The sequence below is a fragment of the Pecten maximus genome, chromosome 11 (assembly GCF_902652985.1).
Source record: "Pecten maximus chromosome 11, xPecMax1.1, whole genome shotgun sequence".
Classification (NCBI taxonomy): domain Eukaryota; kingdom Metazoa; phylum Mollusca; class Bivalvia; order Pectinida; family Pectinidae; genus Pecten; species Pecten maximus.
Window position 1 is genome coordinate 32,313,232 of NC_047025.1, and position 17,030 is coordinate 32,330,261.

At 34.9% G+C, this 17,030-nt stretch overlaps 1 protein-coding gene across 2 annotated transcripts; it reads right to left on the minus strand.

Moving 5' to 3' along the window:
• Nucleotides 1–1,313: 1,313 nt before the first annotated feature.
• On the minus strand, nt 1,314–16,956 carry LOC117337109 (inositol monophosphatase 1-like). Of its 2 annotated transcripts, none has more exons than XM_033897899.1 (9): nt 16,919–16,956; nt 15,956–16,051; nt 14,966–15,099; nt 13,993–14,097; nt 12,493–12,538; nt 11,938–12,046; nt 11,528–11,633; nt 8,760–8,911; nt 1,314–7,078 (listed from the first exon to the last, which is right to left on the minus strand). In XM_033897899.1, the coding sequence occupies exons 2-9, from the start codon at nt 16,016–16,018 to the stop codon at nt 6,972–6,974; spliced, it is 822 nt and encodes a 273-aa protein (XP_033753790.1). In that variant the 5' UTR covers nt 16,019–16,051; nt 16,919–16,956; the 3' UTR covers nt 1,314–6,971. The 2 variants fall into 2 exon arrangements, with proteins under 2 accessions (XP_033753790.1, XP_033753789.1); XM_033897898.1 differs by having other exon boundaries at nt 16,915–16,945.
• Nucleotides 16,957–17,030: the final 74 nt, after the last annotated feature.

The window sequence follows — 17,030 nt, forward strand, 5'->3', positions numbered from 1 at the left end:
AGAGTACCAAAAACCTGGAGTGTATTGTAGTTATAAAGTGAAGTTTTGAGAAGTATTCGGTTTCTAAACACTGATATCACAGTGTACCCTATTTTAACTGCTATACAGCTGTATTGGCCGATACACTCCACCGCGATTGTCGTCATCTTGATATTCCACTGTCCGGACTATGATAACAAGTGTCCAGACTATGTCCACAAGTGTCCAGACTATGTCCACAAGTGTCCAGACTTGCCATGTATTGTTATATTCTATAGTAAATCACACTGTCCCGATGTTAAAGATGTTAAAAACTATAAAACAAAACATATAGATGATATCTAACAATGTCTTCAGTTTTCACGAGTGTGGTTAATATTTTGATATTTTGCGTAGCACTACCTTAGTCGTCTTAGCTAGCCAAGGCTTCTGATTATGTTACACTCCAATAACCCTTGGCAGATACAGTCGTGTTTAAACCGTCGCGCCCTGGAATCCCAGGGCATCCAATCAAATCGCATTTTACATTCAGGCTTGGTTTCGCAGTAAAACAAAAATTGCGGCGCCCAGCTGCAGTACAGAGCTTACCTGTCGACTATGTCATGGCATTTTACCTAAATACAGAGACGTACAATCTTTGGGGAAAGATTCACAGTGTCTTATCAATTGATAGAAGTTATTGATCATATATCTGCCAAAGGTTCGTGGAGTGTAACGCAATCAGAAGCCTTTGCTAGCGAAGATGTATCTTAGTTTGTTATCAAGACATTCTGTGAATATGAAGTAGACCTTGCTGTGACCTTGACCTTTGATATAGAAGCCTGAAAAGCTATCTCAAGAAAGTGTATTCTTTGATGAAGTACCTTACAGAACTCTAGACTGCAGAACAAAGTTTCCTTGACATCTTCTAGAGAGTACTGGATAAAGTCTGCAGTTGGTCCAACAGAATCAACATATTGTGCATAGTGATTTTCGATTTATAGTTGCCATAACCTTGACCTTTGATCTCAAAACTGAAAAGCTATTCCAAGAAAAAACTTTTTTCCAAGGAAGCAATCAACCCGTACTCGTGACATTGTGCATGAGAATCCCAAAAAAAAATGGACAGACAGGCAACCTGATTATCGTACTATAAGGCACATGGGCACCACATCCCGCGATGTGTCAAAGACCTGAGTTATAATGTTTGTACTAGTAAGCTATGATAATACTACAAAAACACAGTTTGTATTGTAATATCTTTTATTTATATTTCATTACAATTAAATATCAATCCTGGCTCAGGGTTTATAATATTTCTGAGGATCATGAAAAAAGTAAATTCAATCATTTTTTTATTTCCAATAAGTCACATAGTTATGAAGTTTTATATTACCTAAATTGACTTGTAATATAAAACAAATTACCTTCCATACCATTTAAACTATGCAGCTTGGTTACTGGCAAATAACGGTACAAATTAAATACATGTATCTCCCTCTTCATTTAACATAACACTTCAAATTAAAGTTAATAAATTGGACTTTCACACTGGTGATGTTTCTTTTCAAAAATCCTCACAGCTTGACTCACAATTGGACATGGTGGTATGAAGTTGACAGGGAGCATGGATTCCGACATCTTCGCTAGCCAAGGCTTCTGATTACATTATATTACACTCCACGAACAGTATAACATAATCAGAAGCCTTGGCTAGCGAAGATGGGATTCAGAGTACTGAAAACTACACTACACTCGTGTCCAGTATAATGCTGAGCATATGCTAGAATATAATTCTGCAGAAAACCAGTTGTCAATGAATTAAACAAAACGACTCAAATTATTTTGACAAAATTTGTCAAGCACTGTAGGTATAGAATTTCAATGGACCCACATGCTCATGCATTTCTGTCTAAGTAATAACAGTTTATATCATGCATTCAAAGATCATCGACAGTGGGTTACATTGCATGTATTTACAATACCATAATGCCAACCAATATAACACACTGATTATGGTTTACCTCCAATTATACAAATGTATCTTGTAGTTGGCATTAGAAATGAGTGTTGTAAGATTTTAAATGCTAGCTACTTAGTAGTAGCTGTTGTAGAAGACAAGTACATTGTATAAGACATTGACTGTCAGAACTGTCACAATGCTTTTATGCTGCAAGAGAAGCTACTAAGATACATGCTCTCTATCAATTGCACACAATTGCGGTTCAACTTATGCATACATGTATATATTTGTGTCAAATTATAAAATATTGTTACTTTCATAAATTTATGCTCTGCATATGTTGGCTTACTGCTCCATTGATACGTTACACAAAAACAACAGACATTAAATTACTACAACTGTTACAGGTAAATTGATACACAACAACAGATTAAAGTTATTTGGCAATAAGACCTTACTTGTCAAATTTCTTACCATTTCAGGATTATTAAGGTTCTCTAAATTGGGATAAAAAAAATGGAATAATATCAATAACTAAATGATTGTGAAAACCGTTCCATTTGCTATAGAATTTTTTATGTATATAATTATATAAAAGTTATTCATCTGCCCTGATAATAAATCCATACATTTCAATTGCAGTTCAACAAAACATGAATGTAATTTCATTATTCGTCCTGCATTAAGTTGAACTTCCCGGTCACCTGTGTAAAATAGGACAAGAACCTCAAGAATGAAAATACAGATTAAAAAACATGGAAATACCTGGAAGTAACTTTTCTTAAATTATTTGGCAGGGAATAAAATATCCAAGGGTATTAACATATTCGATTATTTATCATCTTTTGACATGAATGCAGCCCCAAAATAAACAGAACAATTAAAAATGTATACAACTTCAATAAACTAAGGACTTATAATCAATTACATTAATACAATTCATTATATACATGTACACACTTACATCATGATAAATAACAAATTCTACTCTTGAACACAAAACAAATATAATGGTATGGATATTTATATATAAAAAAAACATGTACCTAAAGGTATTAAATGGGAAATACTAGGGTAAATATTTCAATAACATACCCTATAGTGTTTTCTTGTTTGGTATCACTGTTAAACTGATCAATCTGTGCCGTCTAAATTATATTTTATTTCAAGAAGTTTTAAAATATGTATAATGAGATCATTTGTGTATATCTTATGCATAAAAATCTGCAAAACAAACATATTACTAGAAATATAGGAGTTACATGAATTTTGAACATGCTAAGGTGTACACATCAACAACTAACGGTAAAACCATTTCAACATCGTACGACAAACTGTCCTAGTAAGATAACTAGCCTCACCTCGGTTTCATCAACAGCCCTTAATTAACTTAAGAACATTCCTTTACCTAAAATTTTCCATAGGAAAGTGTTAATTATTGGATTTCAGACAAAATATCTCGGGACTATAATGCTTTTCTATGGAAAATTATACTTCTCTTAATATTGATGAAACTGAAACTTGTCCCTATAAGTATAGTCCAGCTTTTTTCTGAGGTGTATGTTGCATGGAATTCCATAAAAGGGTGCTTGTTACACTAGTACTGGCAAATAGAGTTTGATAACCCTTTACGAAAAGATGTTCCAGAGAAGTCCATTCTTTCAAACCTGATTTCTCTCAGGACAATACCCTTGAAAATGAGTTTTTTAGGTTGCATAAGAGCAGCTGTGTTCTTATAAATCAAATGATATTCATGAAACAGAATTAATTCAACCACAAAAAAAAATTAATGGTGTACACGTTGATGGGTTCAAAAAACATTTAACACTGATTTTATAAAAAAAAAAATGTATTTGCAAAACAGCTCATTAATACAAATACAAATATATCTCTATCAATCATAGTTAATGTCTGTTTAAACACAGTGTTGATATTCATTAAAATTACACTAAATAATGATTTTACCCTTGTTTCTTACATGGAGCTCTCAGGAAAATGTAAATAAAGCAAATGGGTTCAATTTATTTGGAACCATAAGAAATACAAAGTTGAATCACAATAAAATGACAAGCAACTGTCAAAAATGCCATGTGATTTATTCCTAGGCAGCTTGCTTCTCGCACTTCATTTGAATCTGTTGGATCCTGACGAATTACAGTACGTGAAGAACAAATATTCATACCCAGCCTACTCTGCTCTCTCTGACGATGACCATCTGTCAGAAATTGTCTGTCCGTCGTCCAGAGCTACGCTATCGCAGCTACAGTCCGTGTATTGGTGTATTTATCTATATTTGGACATATATGTAAAAGCAACTGTTAGACGTTATATGGGGCAAGACCAACATTTGATAAATGTGACACACCTCTGTAATGATAAAATGTCTACTATATTACCCCCATATTAACACATTCAGTATAGCCAAATACACATCGACTGTTCCTGAGGGTGCTGTAGGCCCTACATGTTGTTTGTAGAGTAGAATTATAAAAACAATGCTTTGTATGCTTCAGATGATACTGGTACTTTGACATTTCACTGAGGGAACTTTACAATTTAATTCTATATCTGGTGGGACTTTGTGGTTCTGTTTTATAATTATAAGACATTAAGTTGTTGTATATTTCCTTCATTATCTTGGTTACAATCATGTATATATCGCTATAGGTAGATGGTCGTGAATTTGTCATCAATGCAATGTATAAAGGACATGAAGACTTAAATTAGTGAAGAGCACCTTTAAATATAGGTTAAGTAACACAGTTTATTCTATCTAAAACAAATGATTACGGTAAACCTCACACATTTTTTTTGAAGAAAAACTATTTTTTTAGCTTCTAATAGTTCAAACTCTGGTTGTTTATAACTGACACTATTTCGGATAGTTCGAACTTGTCAAATTAAGAATGTTAAGTAAGATTTTTTTCGGCAAACTCCATTGAAAGCTCGCGACATCCTGGTCCAGACGACCAGCCCAGAAAAAAAATGCGAAGATTTAAATTTGATCAACAGGCACGTTTAGGTTATTAGATTGTATGCGTGATCATTGGAATGCATCTATAATTTGATATATGCCTCATATTTTAGCGTTAATTAAGTTTTTTTTAACATTTTTACATTGAATAGTTTAGAACAGGTTCGTCAATATTTATTTAATTTTATTCGAACTGACCGGAGGTTTACCGTAAGTGTTGGGGCTTTAAAGCTTATCATTTGTATGACACATGTAGTTCCCTTTCATAAATCAATAAGGAATTGGTAGTTGTTAATTACACTGCTATAGGTAAGAATCACCAACAAGCCAAAACTACAGGTAAGAACCACCAACAAGCTGCGTCTACCAGTAAGAATCACCTACAAGCTGAAACTACAGGTAAGAACTACATGTACTAACAAGCTGAAATTATATGTTCAAATTACCACCCTGCATCTTCTGGTAAGATCCACCAACAAGCCAAAACTTCAGGTAACTGATTGTAATGGGGACCATTACGTAAGTCCCCAAACACCCAACCATAGCATTGTGTTCGGTATCCCTCATAAACTATATATACCAATATTCAGAGACCTCCATTTCATTACCATGGCAATCAAACTTTCTGAAAATGTTACTTTCTTGTTCGACATATCTCATTTTACCCCTGTGTACCAATTTTCATCTTAATCTGAAAATATCTAGTCTTTGACCTATGGTTTTGTTACCATAGCAACCAACCTTTTCAGAAATGTTTCCATGTTGTTCGACATACCATTATAACTCCTATGAACCAATTTTCACCTAAATCAAACAATATCTATATTTCCACTAATCAGAGGCCTTCATTTGATACTCTGGTAACTAAACTGTACGAAAATGTTACCACATTATTTAGCATCCCTAAAAACCATATTTACTAATTTTTACTGAAATTGGAGACAGAAATCCAAAAATAGAAATCGGCTTTGGCGGCCATCTTCGACCTCTCAGATTGCACAGCCCTGCCCCTATTAAGTATGTCTGTGAAGTCTCATTAAGATACTCCCAGTAGGTCTCTGAGAAAAGTGATCGGAAACCTCCGCAGCGAAACGAAGAAAAAACAATATGTTCCCCATTTCATTTCCCCCACTTCATTTGGGGGACATATATAATAACCATCAACAAGCTGACACTATAGGTAAGAACCAACAAGCCGTTACTACAGGTAAGAACCATCAACTAGCCCAAGCTCTAGGTAAAGTTTCAGAATTACCAACAAGTTACAGGTAAAACAACCAACAATAGGTCAGAACACACCAACAAGTTGAAACCAGGTAAGAGTCACCAACAAGATTAAATAATAGGTAAAAAGCCCCTTTGGGCCTCTGAAATGGTCAAAATTTTCACAACTGCAATGTTTTTTGCAACAAAGTTATGAATAGTAATAAATGCATGCACTGATTCAAACAATGACAGGAAATATCCTCAAAAAGTTTTGGAGGTAAAATGTTGACACCAAAGTGACTAGTTTGTGTTTTATTGATTAGTTAGGCAAGCTAAAAAGGACTCAGTGGGCCTGTATTGCTCACCTGGGCATCGTGCTGGTTATAGAAAAAGATGTTCTCATTATAGGGATCCCAACTAATTTTTTTGGATGTTGACCATAGAACTAGGGTCACAGGCAGATAGCACACTTACATACTGTAGTTGTAAACTACTCTATTGATAGAGGGAGTGGAAAGATATGAGAACTTTTCTTTAACAAAGCTGGACTGCTTTCTGTCAAGATGCTCTGAGGCAACTTTAATTGGAATATGTTCAATAGCTCTTTAGAAGAAGTTATCTAAAGAAAAAGTTGACGACAAATGCCCCACCAAAGCATAAGCTCTCCAATGTCCTTTGGACAAGATGAGCTAGAAATGTACATAAAATCAATATGTTATACAACATATCCTCCATACAATGTATATATATAGATCTGCATAAAAATATCATTCATTTTAATTGTATAGCACTACACAGTAATACTAAAATCATTTTTTAAAAATTAAACATACATATCTTTGATAGATATTTCTTATAAAAATTAAAACTTTAGTCTCGTTCAAGCTCCAATGGTTTGATGATTTTGCTGATACTGGTGGCCACACTTGGAGAACTAGCACAGAGGATTCCTCGGCTAAGGTAGTCCATTTCTGACCCTGGGGTAAATATCAATCAAATGCAAAAATTATCAATTCTTTATTTGTAATTCACAGAAATTAATAGAATTTTCTGTGAAAGTAGTACCGATATATATATAAATAGAACTTAAACATCCTGAGAGAGTATATAATTCATCATATTTTGGGATACAATAGGAAGTTCTGTAATACTGTATCATATTCAGAAGTGTCACAATTAAAACATACTTGTCAAATTCTACATTTGTATACAAACACTAGGTGCCTGTTCGTTAATGCTGACAAACTTTCCATCAATTTGTAATTGTATTATTATTATAGATCTTGACAGATCTGCAGATGTAAATACTTTGTCAAGGTCGTTTGAAGGTAACATAAAATCACCAGGTCTGTCCATATTTCGTACACGAATAACTCAATCTGTTTGAACTATGATAAAACAACAAGAAATGTTGGAGAACAGCATAGCTTGTCTAACAAATGTTTGTCAATAAATAATTAAAATATATTAATTGGAATGGTTTCGCAAATTGCATTAATAATATTTATATTGTTTACTTGATCAGATTGTGTTTTGTGAAATCATGCAATTTTCAAAACCATACCAATTTATATATTAATTATTTATTGACAAACATTCAGGAGACAAGCTATGCTGTTGTAGATTAAATGAATATATTAAATACAAATGTAATTGCTTTTGGACCGATTTCTTAAATTTTTTGATAAAATATTATCCTTATGAGAGTTGTCTCCCTTGAAAAATGTGGACCGGTATAAATTGTCTAATGTGAGCAATTTCACATTGTTTTTTTTTTCAGTTTCACTCCAAGAAGGGATAGTGTAACTCCATAGGGACTCTTTTACCAAATATCAGCACCCTAGTACAATCATAAAGTGATGTGTTAATAGCTTTCAACATTTGCACAAACATTTTTAAAAATCTGTTTTTTCCCAAAAAAAATCTTTCAGTTTAACTCCGGCAAAGGATAGTTTAACCCCCACAGGGAACCTAATACCATGTATTACTATGCCTTTCAACACTCACAACATAAACTTAACACAAAGCCCAAAGATTTGAAAACAGAAAAACACCAATTTTTTTTTTTTAAGTTTTACTCCAGGAAGGGATTGTTTTACTCCATAGGGACTCTATTGCCAAATATCAGCACCCTAGTACAATTATAAAGTGATGTATTAAAACCTCTTAACACTTGCACCAAAAACTTAATGCAGAAATATTCTAAGTCCAAAATTTGAAAATTCGGTTTTTTTTCCCCCAAAAAAATCTTTTAGTTTAACTCCGGCAGGGGATAGTTTAACTCCAGAGGGACTCTATTACCAATTATCAGCACCCTAGTACAATTATAGAGTGATGTATTAATACCTTTCAACACTTGCACCAAAAACTTAACGCAGAAATATTTTAAGTCCAAAAATTTCAAAATTCTGGTTTTTTCCCCAAAACAATCTTTAGTTAAACTCTGGCAAGGGATAGTTTAACCCCTACAGGGACCATATTATCATAAATTACTATGCCTTTCAACACTTGCACCAAAAACTTAACATTTGAAAAACCAACAACGACGCCGGAGTGACGACATAAGCTCTCACTCTTCTTCGAAGAGACGATCTAAAAACAGCCATGTTCTACACAGGGATTGTTTTGTAACATCGATGTCATATTAGATTGAAGTACCTGTTGGATCCATAAGAACTCCACCTGCTTCTTCCACAATGATACCAGAGGCTGCAACGTCCCAGATGTGGATTCCATACTCGACATAAGCATCTCCACTGCCCTGAGCAACCATACACATGTTGACGGCCGCAGAACCCAAACAGCGAATGCTGATGTAGAAATTGGTAAGGATGTTATACAATGTGTTCGTACTGCTGTAGATTTAAATATAATTCAGCTTCATCGCTAAGGTAGGATACCAGGTATTGAGCAATATTGATGGTGGCTTTGTCTGTTGTCTTTAATTAACTATAAATTGAAAAACTCCACATACAGCTCGTAATGAATAATGTTGATGAACAGCAAAGCTGTGTGACACAAAATAGTTCTACTAGTAGACTGTGTATATAACAAGAGGCCCATGGGGCCTGTATCGCTCACCTGGTTGGATTTGACCAAATGTCAAAATAATGTTCATGTTCAATTCCTTTTGTTTGTTAACCTCAAACAATGCTATTTATGGTTATAGCGTGGGGATCCCAACTGCTTTAAAGAAATAATGAAGTCCAGACTCTCTGAGTTTACAACATGCATTTATAACTTTATGACTAGTAGTGATTTAAAGGAATTACCTCTATTTCCCATATGGGGCCCCGCCCCTTTTGCCCCTCGGGGGTCAGAGTCACCATTTATGCAAAATCTGTTCCCCTTCCCCCAAGAATGTTTCTTACCAAATTGGGTTCAAATCCATTCATAACTTTATGACTAGTAGCGATTTTAAGGAATTACCTCTATTTCCCCATTAGGCCCCGCCCCTTTGGCCCCTTGGGGGTCAGAGTCACCATTTATGCAAAATCTGTTCCCCTTCCCCAAAGAATGTTTCTTACTAAATTGGGTTCAAATCCATTGATAAATTTATGACTAGTAGCGATTTAAAGGAATTACCTCTGTTTCCCATATGGGGCCCCGCCCCTTTGGCCCCTCGGGGGTCAGAGTCACCATTTATGCAAAATCTGTTCCCCTTCCCCAAAGGATGTTTCTTATTAAATTGGGTTCAAATCCATTCATAACTTTATGACTAGTAGCGATTTGAAGGAATTACCTCTGTTTCCCATATGGGGCCCCGCCCCTTTGGCCCCTCGGGGGTCAGAGTCACCATTTATGCAAAATCTGTTCCCCTTCCCCAAAGGATGTTTCTTATTAAATTGGGTTCAAATCCATTCATAACTTTATGACTAGTAGCGATTTGAAGGAATTACCTCTATTTCCCCATTAGGCCCCGCCCCTTTGGCCTCTTGGGGGTCAGAGTCACCATTTATGCAAAATCTGTTCCCTTTTCCCAAAGGATGTTTCTTACTAAATTGTGTTAAAAACAATTCATAACTTTATAACTAGTAGCTATTTAAAGGAATTAACTCTATTTCCCTTATGGGGCCATGCCCCCCTTTGGCCCCTCAGGGATCAGAGTCACCATTTATGCAAAATCTGTTCCCCTTCCCCCTATGATGTTTTTGACCAAATTCGGTTCAAATCCTTTAATAACTTTATGACTAGTAGCGATTTAAAGATATTACCTCTGTTTCCCCATTAGGCCCCGCCCCTTTGGTCCTTTGGGGGTCAGAGTAATCATTTATGCAAAATCTGTTCCCCTTCACATAAGAATGTTTCTGACCAAATTGGGTTCAAATCCATTCATACCTTTATGACTAGTAGCGATTTGAAGGAATTACCTCTATTTCCCCATTAGGCCCCGCCCCTTTGGCCCCTTAGGGGTCAGAGTCACCATTTATGCAAAATCTGTTCCCCTTCCCCAAAGGATGTTTCTTACTAAATTGGGTTCAAATCCATTCATAACTTTATGACTAGTAGCGATTTAAAGGAATTGCCTCAATTTCCCCTATTGGGCCCCGCCCCTCAGGCCCCTTGGGGGTCAGAGTCACCATTTACGCAAAATCTGTTCCCCTTCCCCCAAGAATGTTTCTTACCAAATTGGGATCAAATCCATTCATAACTTTATGACTAGTAGCGATTTAAAGGAATTGCCTCAATTTCCCTTATTGGGCCCCGCCCCTCAGGCCCCTTGGGGGTCAGAGTCACCATTTATGCAAAATCTGTTCCCCTTCCCCCAAGAATGTTTCTTACCAAATTGGGATCAAATCCATTCATAACTTTATGACTAGTAGCGATTTGAAGGAATTACCTCTATTTCCCCATTAGGCCCCGCCCCTTTGGCCCCTTGGGGGTCAGAGTCACTATTTATGCAAAATCTGTTCCCCTTCCCCAAAGGATGTTTCTGACCAAATTCGGTTCAAATCCATTCATAACTTTATGACTAGTAGCGATTTGAAGGAATAACCTCTATTTCCCCATTAGGCCCCGCCCCTTTGGCCCCTTGGGGGTCAGAGTCACCATTTATGCAAAATCTGTTCCTCTTCTCCAAAGGATGTTTCTGACCAAATTGGGTTCAAATCCATTCATAACTTTATGACTAGTAGCGATTTAAAGGAATTGCCTCAATTTCCCCTATTGGGCCCCGCCCCTCAGGCCCCTTGGGGGTCAGAGTCACCATTTATGCAAAATCTGATCCCCTTCTGCCAAGGATGTTTCTGACCAAATTTGGTCAAAATCCATTAAGAACTTTTTGACTAGTAGCGATTTGAAGCAAATGTTGACGGACGGACGACGGACGACGGACACCGGACGACGGACGACGGACGACGGACGCTGCACCATGGCATAAGCTCACCGGACCTTCGGTCCAGGTGAGCTAAAAATTGTGTACTAACCCATGAGAAGCGAAGACAATATTTTTCATGTTTTCGATCTTGGTGAGGACAGTATCAGAGTGCCGATTATTTCCTGCTTCAGTATACACTACAGCATTCTTCAAGTCTGTTTATAAAGAATGGAATTACACAAGGGGCTAAAACTAGACAGTGTAAATACTTAACTTTCACAAATATCCTATCTTAACTTGACTTTTAAAATGTTTCTGATTATTGTTGACTATTTTAAATTTATCCCTCAGTCAAAGAATTACAACAAAATGACTTCATATTGCTATGACTGTTGTGAGGATATACCTGTTATATTTGAACAAAACCTTTAAACAATATATTGAAATTAGGGTGAAATCCTTATACACAAAATAAAAATAAAATATTTATAAATTTCAGGAAGTAAAGGTTGTACTCACCTGAGACTTTTGACACTGATATTCTTGTATCGTTACAAAATGCACCTTGACCTTTCACAGCTGTGTACATTTGGTCGGTTATAGGGAGATAAACAATACCCACCACAATCTGTAAATAATTATGTTATTTCAGCAAACTTTTGATAATGTATGACATTTAGTAGTGATAGGACTGTTTTCAGTGTCATTTAGAATACCTTAGTGCTTCCAGGCATCATTTGAGGAGCTACACAGAAAGAGGTGCAGTATGAACGCACAATCTACAACATTCCATACTTTTTTTATGTCATTCGTAATCTTTACTCTAAGACTAATTTTAGACAAATTATCAGTAATATCTGTTTTTGCATTATTAATAATTTCAGAATCATTATGTACACCAGAAACAGAAGCAGCTTAAGATATTTTGGTAGCTAAAAGAGACCTATAAAATTCAAAGTCCTTTTCTATAAATCTTTATGAGTATATTTGAATTGACAAGTCATTTTTTCAGGAGAAACCTAAAATCAAAAGACATAGAAAAATGATCTTTCCATCAGACATAATTAAGCTCACCTTTCTGTTGATTCCAAGACCAATACATACACAGTTGTAAGGAATGCTGCAACACAACCACAGATAAATCAGTTGTACTAAACCAAATATTATACAGATAAACCAGCTGTACTATACCAAATATTATACAGATAATCCAGCTGTACTAATACCAAATATTATACAGATAAACCAGTTGTACTATACCAAAGTTATACAGATAAACCAGCTGTACCATACCAAAGTTATACAGATAAACCAGCTGTACTATACCAAAGTTATACAGATAAACCAGCTGTACTATACCAAAGTTATACAGATAAACCAGCTGTACTATACCAAATATTATACAGATAATCCAGCTGTACTATACCAAATATTATACAGATAAACCAGCTGTACTATACCAAATATTATACAGATAAACCAGTTGTACTAATACCAAATATTATACAGATAAACCAGATGTACTATACGAAATATTATACAGATAAACCAGCTGTACTATACCAAATATTATACAGATAAACCAGTTGTACTAATACCAAATATTATACAGATAAACCAGATGTACTATACGAAATATTATACAGATAAACCAGCTGTACTATACCAAAGTTATACAGATAAAATATAAACCGTTTGTACTATACCAAATAGTATAACAGGTCTGTATCTTTTCTATTAAAGTGTTTCCACCCATTAATTATATTTATTTTTAAATGTTCACACAGTTATACTTTTTTTCATTATTGAATTAGAGAATGAATTCAACTCAGGATGAATAAAACATACATTGTACATTATATGCAATATTCTGCACTTCAAGGTAGTAAACAGGAAGCAAATAGCATCAATGTACTGTATAATAAAAAGATTCAAAAATGAATAGTGGCAGAACCAACCATCTGGCTGTTGCTAGTTAGAGGTAGAATCTTGTTCACAAGCTTATAATTGATTTGTAATATATATAGAAACATGGAAGCTCAAACAATGTAATCATTATAGTATATATTATAACAACCTCCTGGACTTCAATACCAATATATTCTGACATATATATTCAGGACTCAATCTATCATGACATATATGTAAGTAAAACATACCCTGAAACACAAGTTTAGGGAGTCAAGGTCAAATCAAGTCATGATTTATATAAAACAAATTACTTTTAGTATAAAACTGTAGTGTAGATTTAAAACATTGTATTCTAGTAGTAAATTGTACATGTCTGGGTCAGATTCAAATGTGGTATAAATCTTAAATTTATTTGATTGATCAGTAACCAAAATACTGTTGCACCTCAAGAAAAGCAACCATTTATTTCAAACATTACACATTAATGGAAACAGATTTGCTAAGATAATTAACATGTATATGGGTATGAAGCTAATTAGAAATGCTGTGTATTTTCTTTTAATTCCAAACAAGCTCACAGAAACAAATCATATTCCAGAACATTTATCAATGATCTATGAACGAACCTCAAACTGCAATGGCTTTAAAACACTGGTACTATACCTATGTACAAAATTAGCTGTTCCGTCAATGGGGTCAATAATCCATGTTGGAGTATCTGTCCATTCACATTTCTTCCCTCCTGACACAGATTCTTCTCCAATAAACCTATGAAAATAACAATATTGTACACTTATGGGGTGTAGCCAAAGGTTATTTATGGTCAATGCAGTACCAAACTGTAACAGAAATGTAAGTTCAACAATGTTTATGTTAAACATGAAGCCCAGAGGGCCTGTATCGCTCACCTGTTTGGAATTGACCAAACATCAAAATATGTTCATGTTCAATATGTTACAGTTAATAGCTTTATTTGTTAATGTCTAGCAATGCTATATATAGTTATGGGGAAGGGACCTCAACTGCTTCAAAGATAAAAACCCAGAAACGCAGTCAAGTCTCCCTCGGAGAGTGGAAAGACCCCAAGGACTGTTTCTACAAGTCCCCTAGGGCTGGGGAAAGACCCAAGGGCCTATATCCTACAACAGGATTGTGGTTTATATCTCATGGTGCCCGGTTTATATTAAAAAATATTATTATGTCCCTCTATACTGTAATTGTCATTATTGAAATTCAGACAATTACAATATTAAAAAGTATCACACCAGAATCATTCATAAAAGTTTCGGCTAAATCTCAGATATTACATTTTTGAACACATCTGAAAATATCAACACTTAGGGGAGACCATCTTATGATAATGCTTGTCAACTTTTAACTAAATCCAACCAGTGGATCTTGAAGCTGAATAAATTGGAAATATCAAAAATTTACGCATGTTGCACACTCGAGACAGTGCAGGACAGTGGATGAAATGTTTTATGATGTAGCTATAGGTCATCCTGACCCTTTGAGCCTTGATAATAATCATGAAAGAACTGTATATAAACATGTGAATGGGACATTACCTCTAATGTTATTACTGAACCACAACTAATTAATATAAATATAAGAATGGGTAAGAATGGATACTTACTTGTGTGTGGGGTATTTCTCTGCCAGAGAATCTATAATCATCCTCTCCACAGCTTGGTCTGTCTCCGTCACTAAATCAGCGTAGCTTTCCTTGGTAACCACTGACTTATCCACACAATAGGCCTTCTTTACCATCTGAGCAGACATTATTAATCTGTGTGTTAATTATATCTTTAACACGTTTAATATGTTTTAACTAAATAGACATATTTTAGTGGTAATTTTGCACCTAAAAATGTCTGCTTTAATCACAATATTAATGTTGCTAATGGCAATGTTTGGATTCTTTTCAATAACATAGTGTATTTTCCTCAATCAAATGAATTTGTGTCATTGAATTTTATCTTAACTGCTAAATCTGCAGTAAAATGAAACCTGCTGTTATTGACAGCTGAACATGCATGATACATGCTACATAATATAATTATTGATGTATTGATGTATTCTAAGCTAACATAAAGGTTGAACAAGTGGCCCAATGTGCCTGTGTTGCTCATCTGCTTCTACAGCAATGTTGATCTAGGTCATTTATGCAGATACTATCTACTACTGATCACCGCTTTATTAAATCATCACAGTAGGCTAGGTTTATTCCTATCAGTAAGCCTTCATTCCAGCATACTATATTGGCCCAATATCAGGTCTTGGGAATCTCTTGGCTATCAACTAGAAATCACTGCTTAAAGATTTTAACCTATTTGACCCGTGACCTTGAATGTAGGTCAAATGTAGGTCATCATAATTCATTTAAACAAACTTGGCAGCCCTTCACCAAAGCAGACCCAATATCAAGTCCCTGGATGTAGGTCAAAAGGTCATTATAATAAGCCAACATAAAGGATGAGGAATCTATGCATGGCAAACAAGAATTGATTAAGTCTTCATTTTCTGCTCTCTTCTCCTTTAAACTTTCTGTATTTTCTCTCGATATAAAGAAAAAGCAGGGAAAAATAAAAGGAGGGATAAGAATTTGTCAGTCTATTATACTTACATCACCAGCCTTCCTTGCTACTCCAACAGCTGTCTTGAGGTAGTCTTGCAAATCGTGATCCATCCTTGATCTGTTAGTTTACTGGAATATCTGAAACTAAAATGTTGAATGCTAGTTAAAATCAATTTGTTAAGTTTCTTTCATTCACATCAAATTTCCAATAATAATTTTGATATAAATATAGATACTACCTCTGTTGGAGTTGAACACCTGATCAATTTTTCTCAATTTAGAATATAAGTATTTATGCTCAAGCCACCTTGAAAAATACATATATATTTACTGTTGTGTCTGTCTGTCAGTTCTTTCCGTTTCAGGAGCATAACATTGTCATGTTGTTATAAGCAATGTTGCAAGGAAAATGCAACTATGTTGCATTCATCAGTTACACTAAGTGCACATTAGATTCAAGGCCCACAACCCCCTTTTCAGAATTATTGCCCTTTGTTGAAATTATGATGGTTGGTGCATATAATGTAACTGTATTTTGAATTGATGCTGATGAAACTTAAAGCTAACAAGTTGCTGTATGTTAAGTATCAGACCAGAGACATATATACATGTATATATGTCTCTGATCAGACTGAGTGAAATATGTCCTGGCTTTTTTTTTTTGCAATTGACTGTTAATTGTCTCCAATCATTCTTTCTACCAACATATTAGACTTGTTTCGGATTATAACATATACATAATACAAAAAGCATACTGCAGTATAAACAATTACTCTTATACGTATATGAGGTCTTATTCCACCGGATTACATTGGTGGATATTACGACTGACAGCCTGTCAAAAGGGGTCTGTTCCCTTTTATTTTGCCGTCTTTGTTTAACATTAGGTTGAACTGTATTTTATTGATGAATCAACACAAGTTACAAACTGGGATTGAAAGATCATTTGATATAGTTATCAATGAAGATATGGAGGTTAATATATAGGCAGTTACCCGTACACATACCTACTTTCAAACCGGAACTTCTGACAGCGAGTTATAATGAGAGTTATGCCTCTTGCAGGAAATCTCTTAATTAGCCGTAAAACTCATAAAACAGTCGATATTTTATAAATATAATA

Coding starts and splice junctions, on each gene's coding strand:
- LOC117337109 (XM_033897899.1), bottom strand. CDS start 16,018: ATGGATCACGATTTGCAAGACTACCTCAAGACAGCTGTTGGAGTAGCA. Junction 14,098..14,965: donor GAGAAATACCCCACACACAA/GTAAGTATCCAT, acceptor TTATTTTCATAG/GTTTATTGGAGAAGAATCTG. Junction 7,079..8,759: donor AGTTCTTATGGATCCAACAG/GTACTTCAATCT, acceptor TATTTACCCCAG/GGTCAGAAATGGACTACCTT.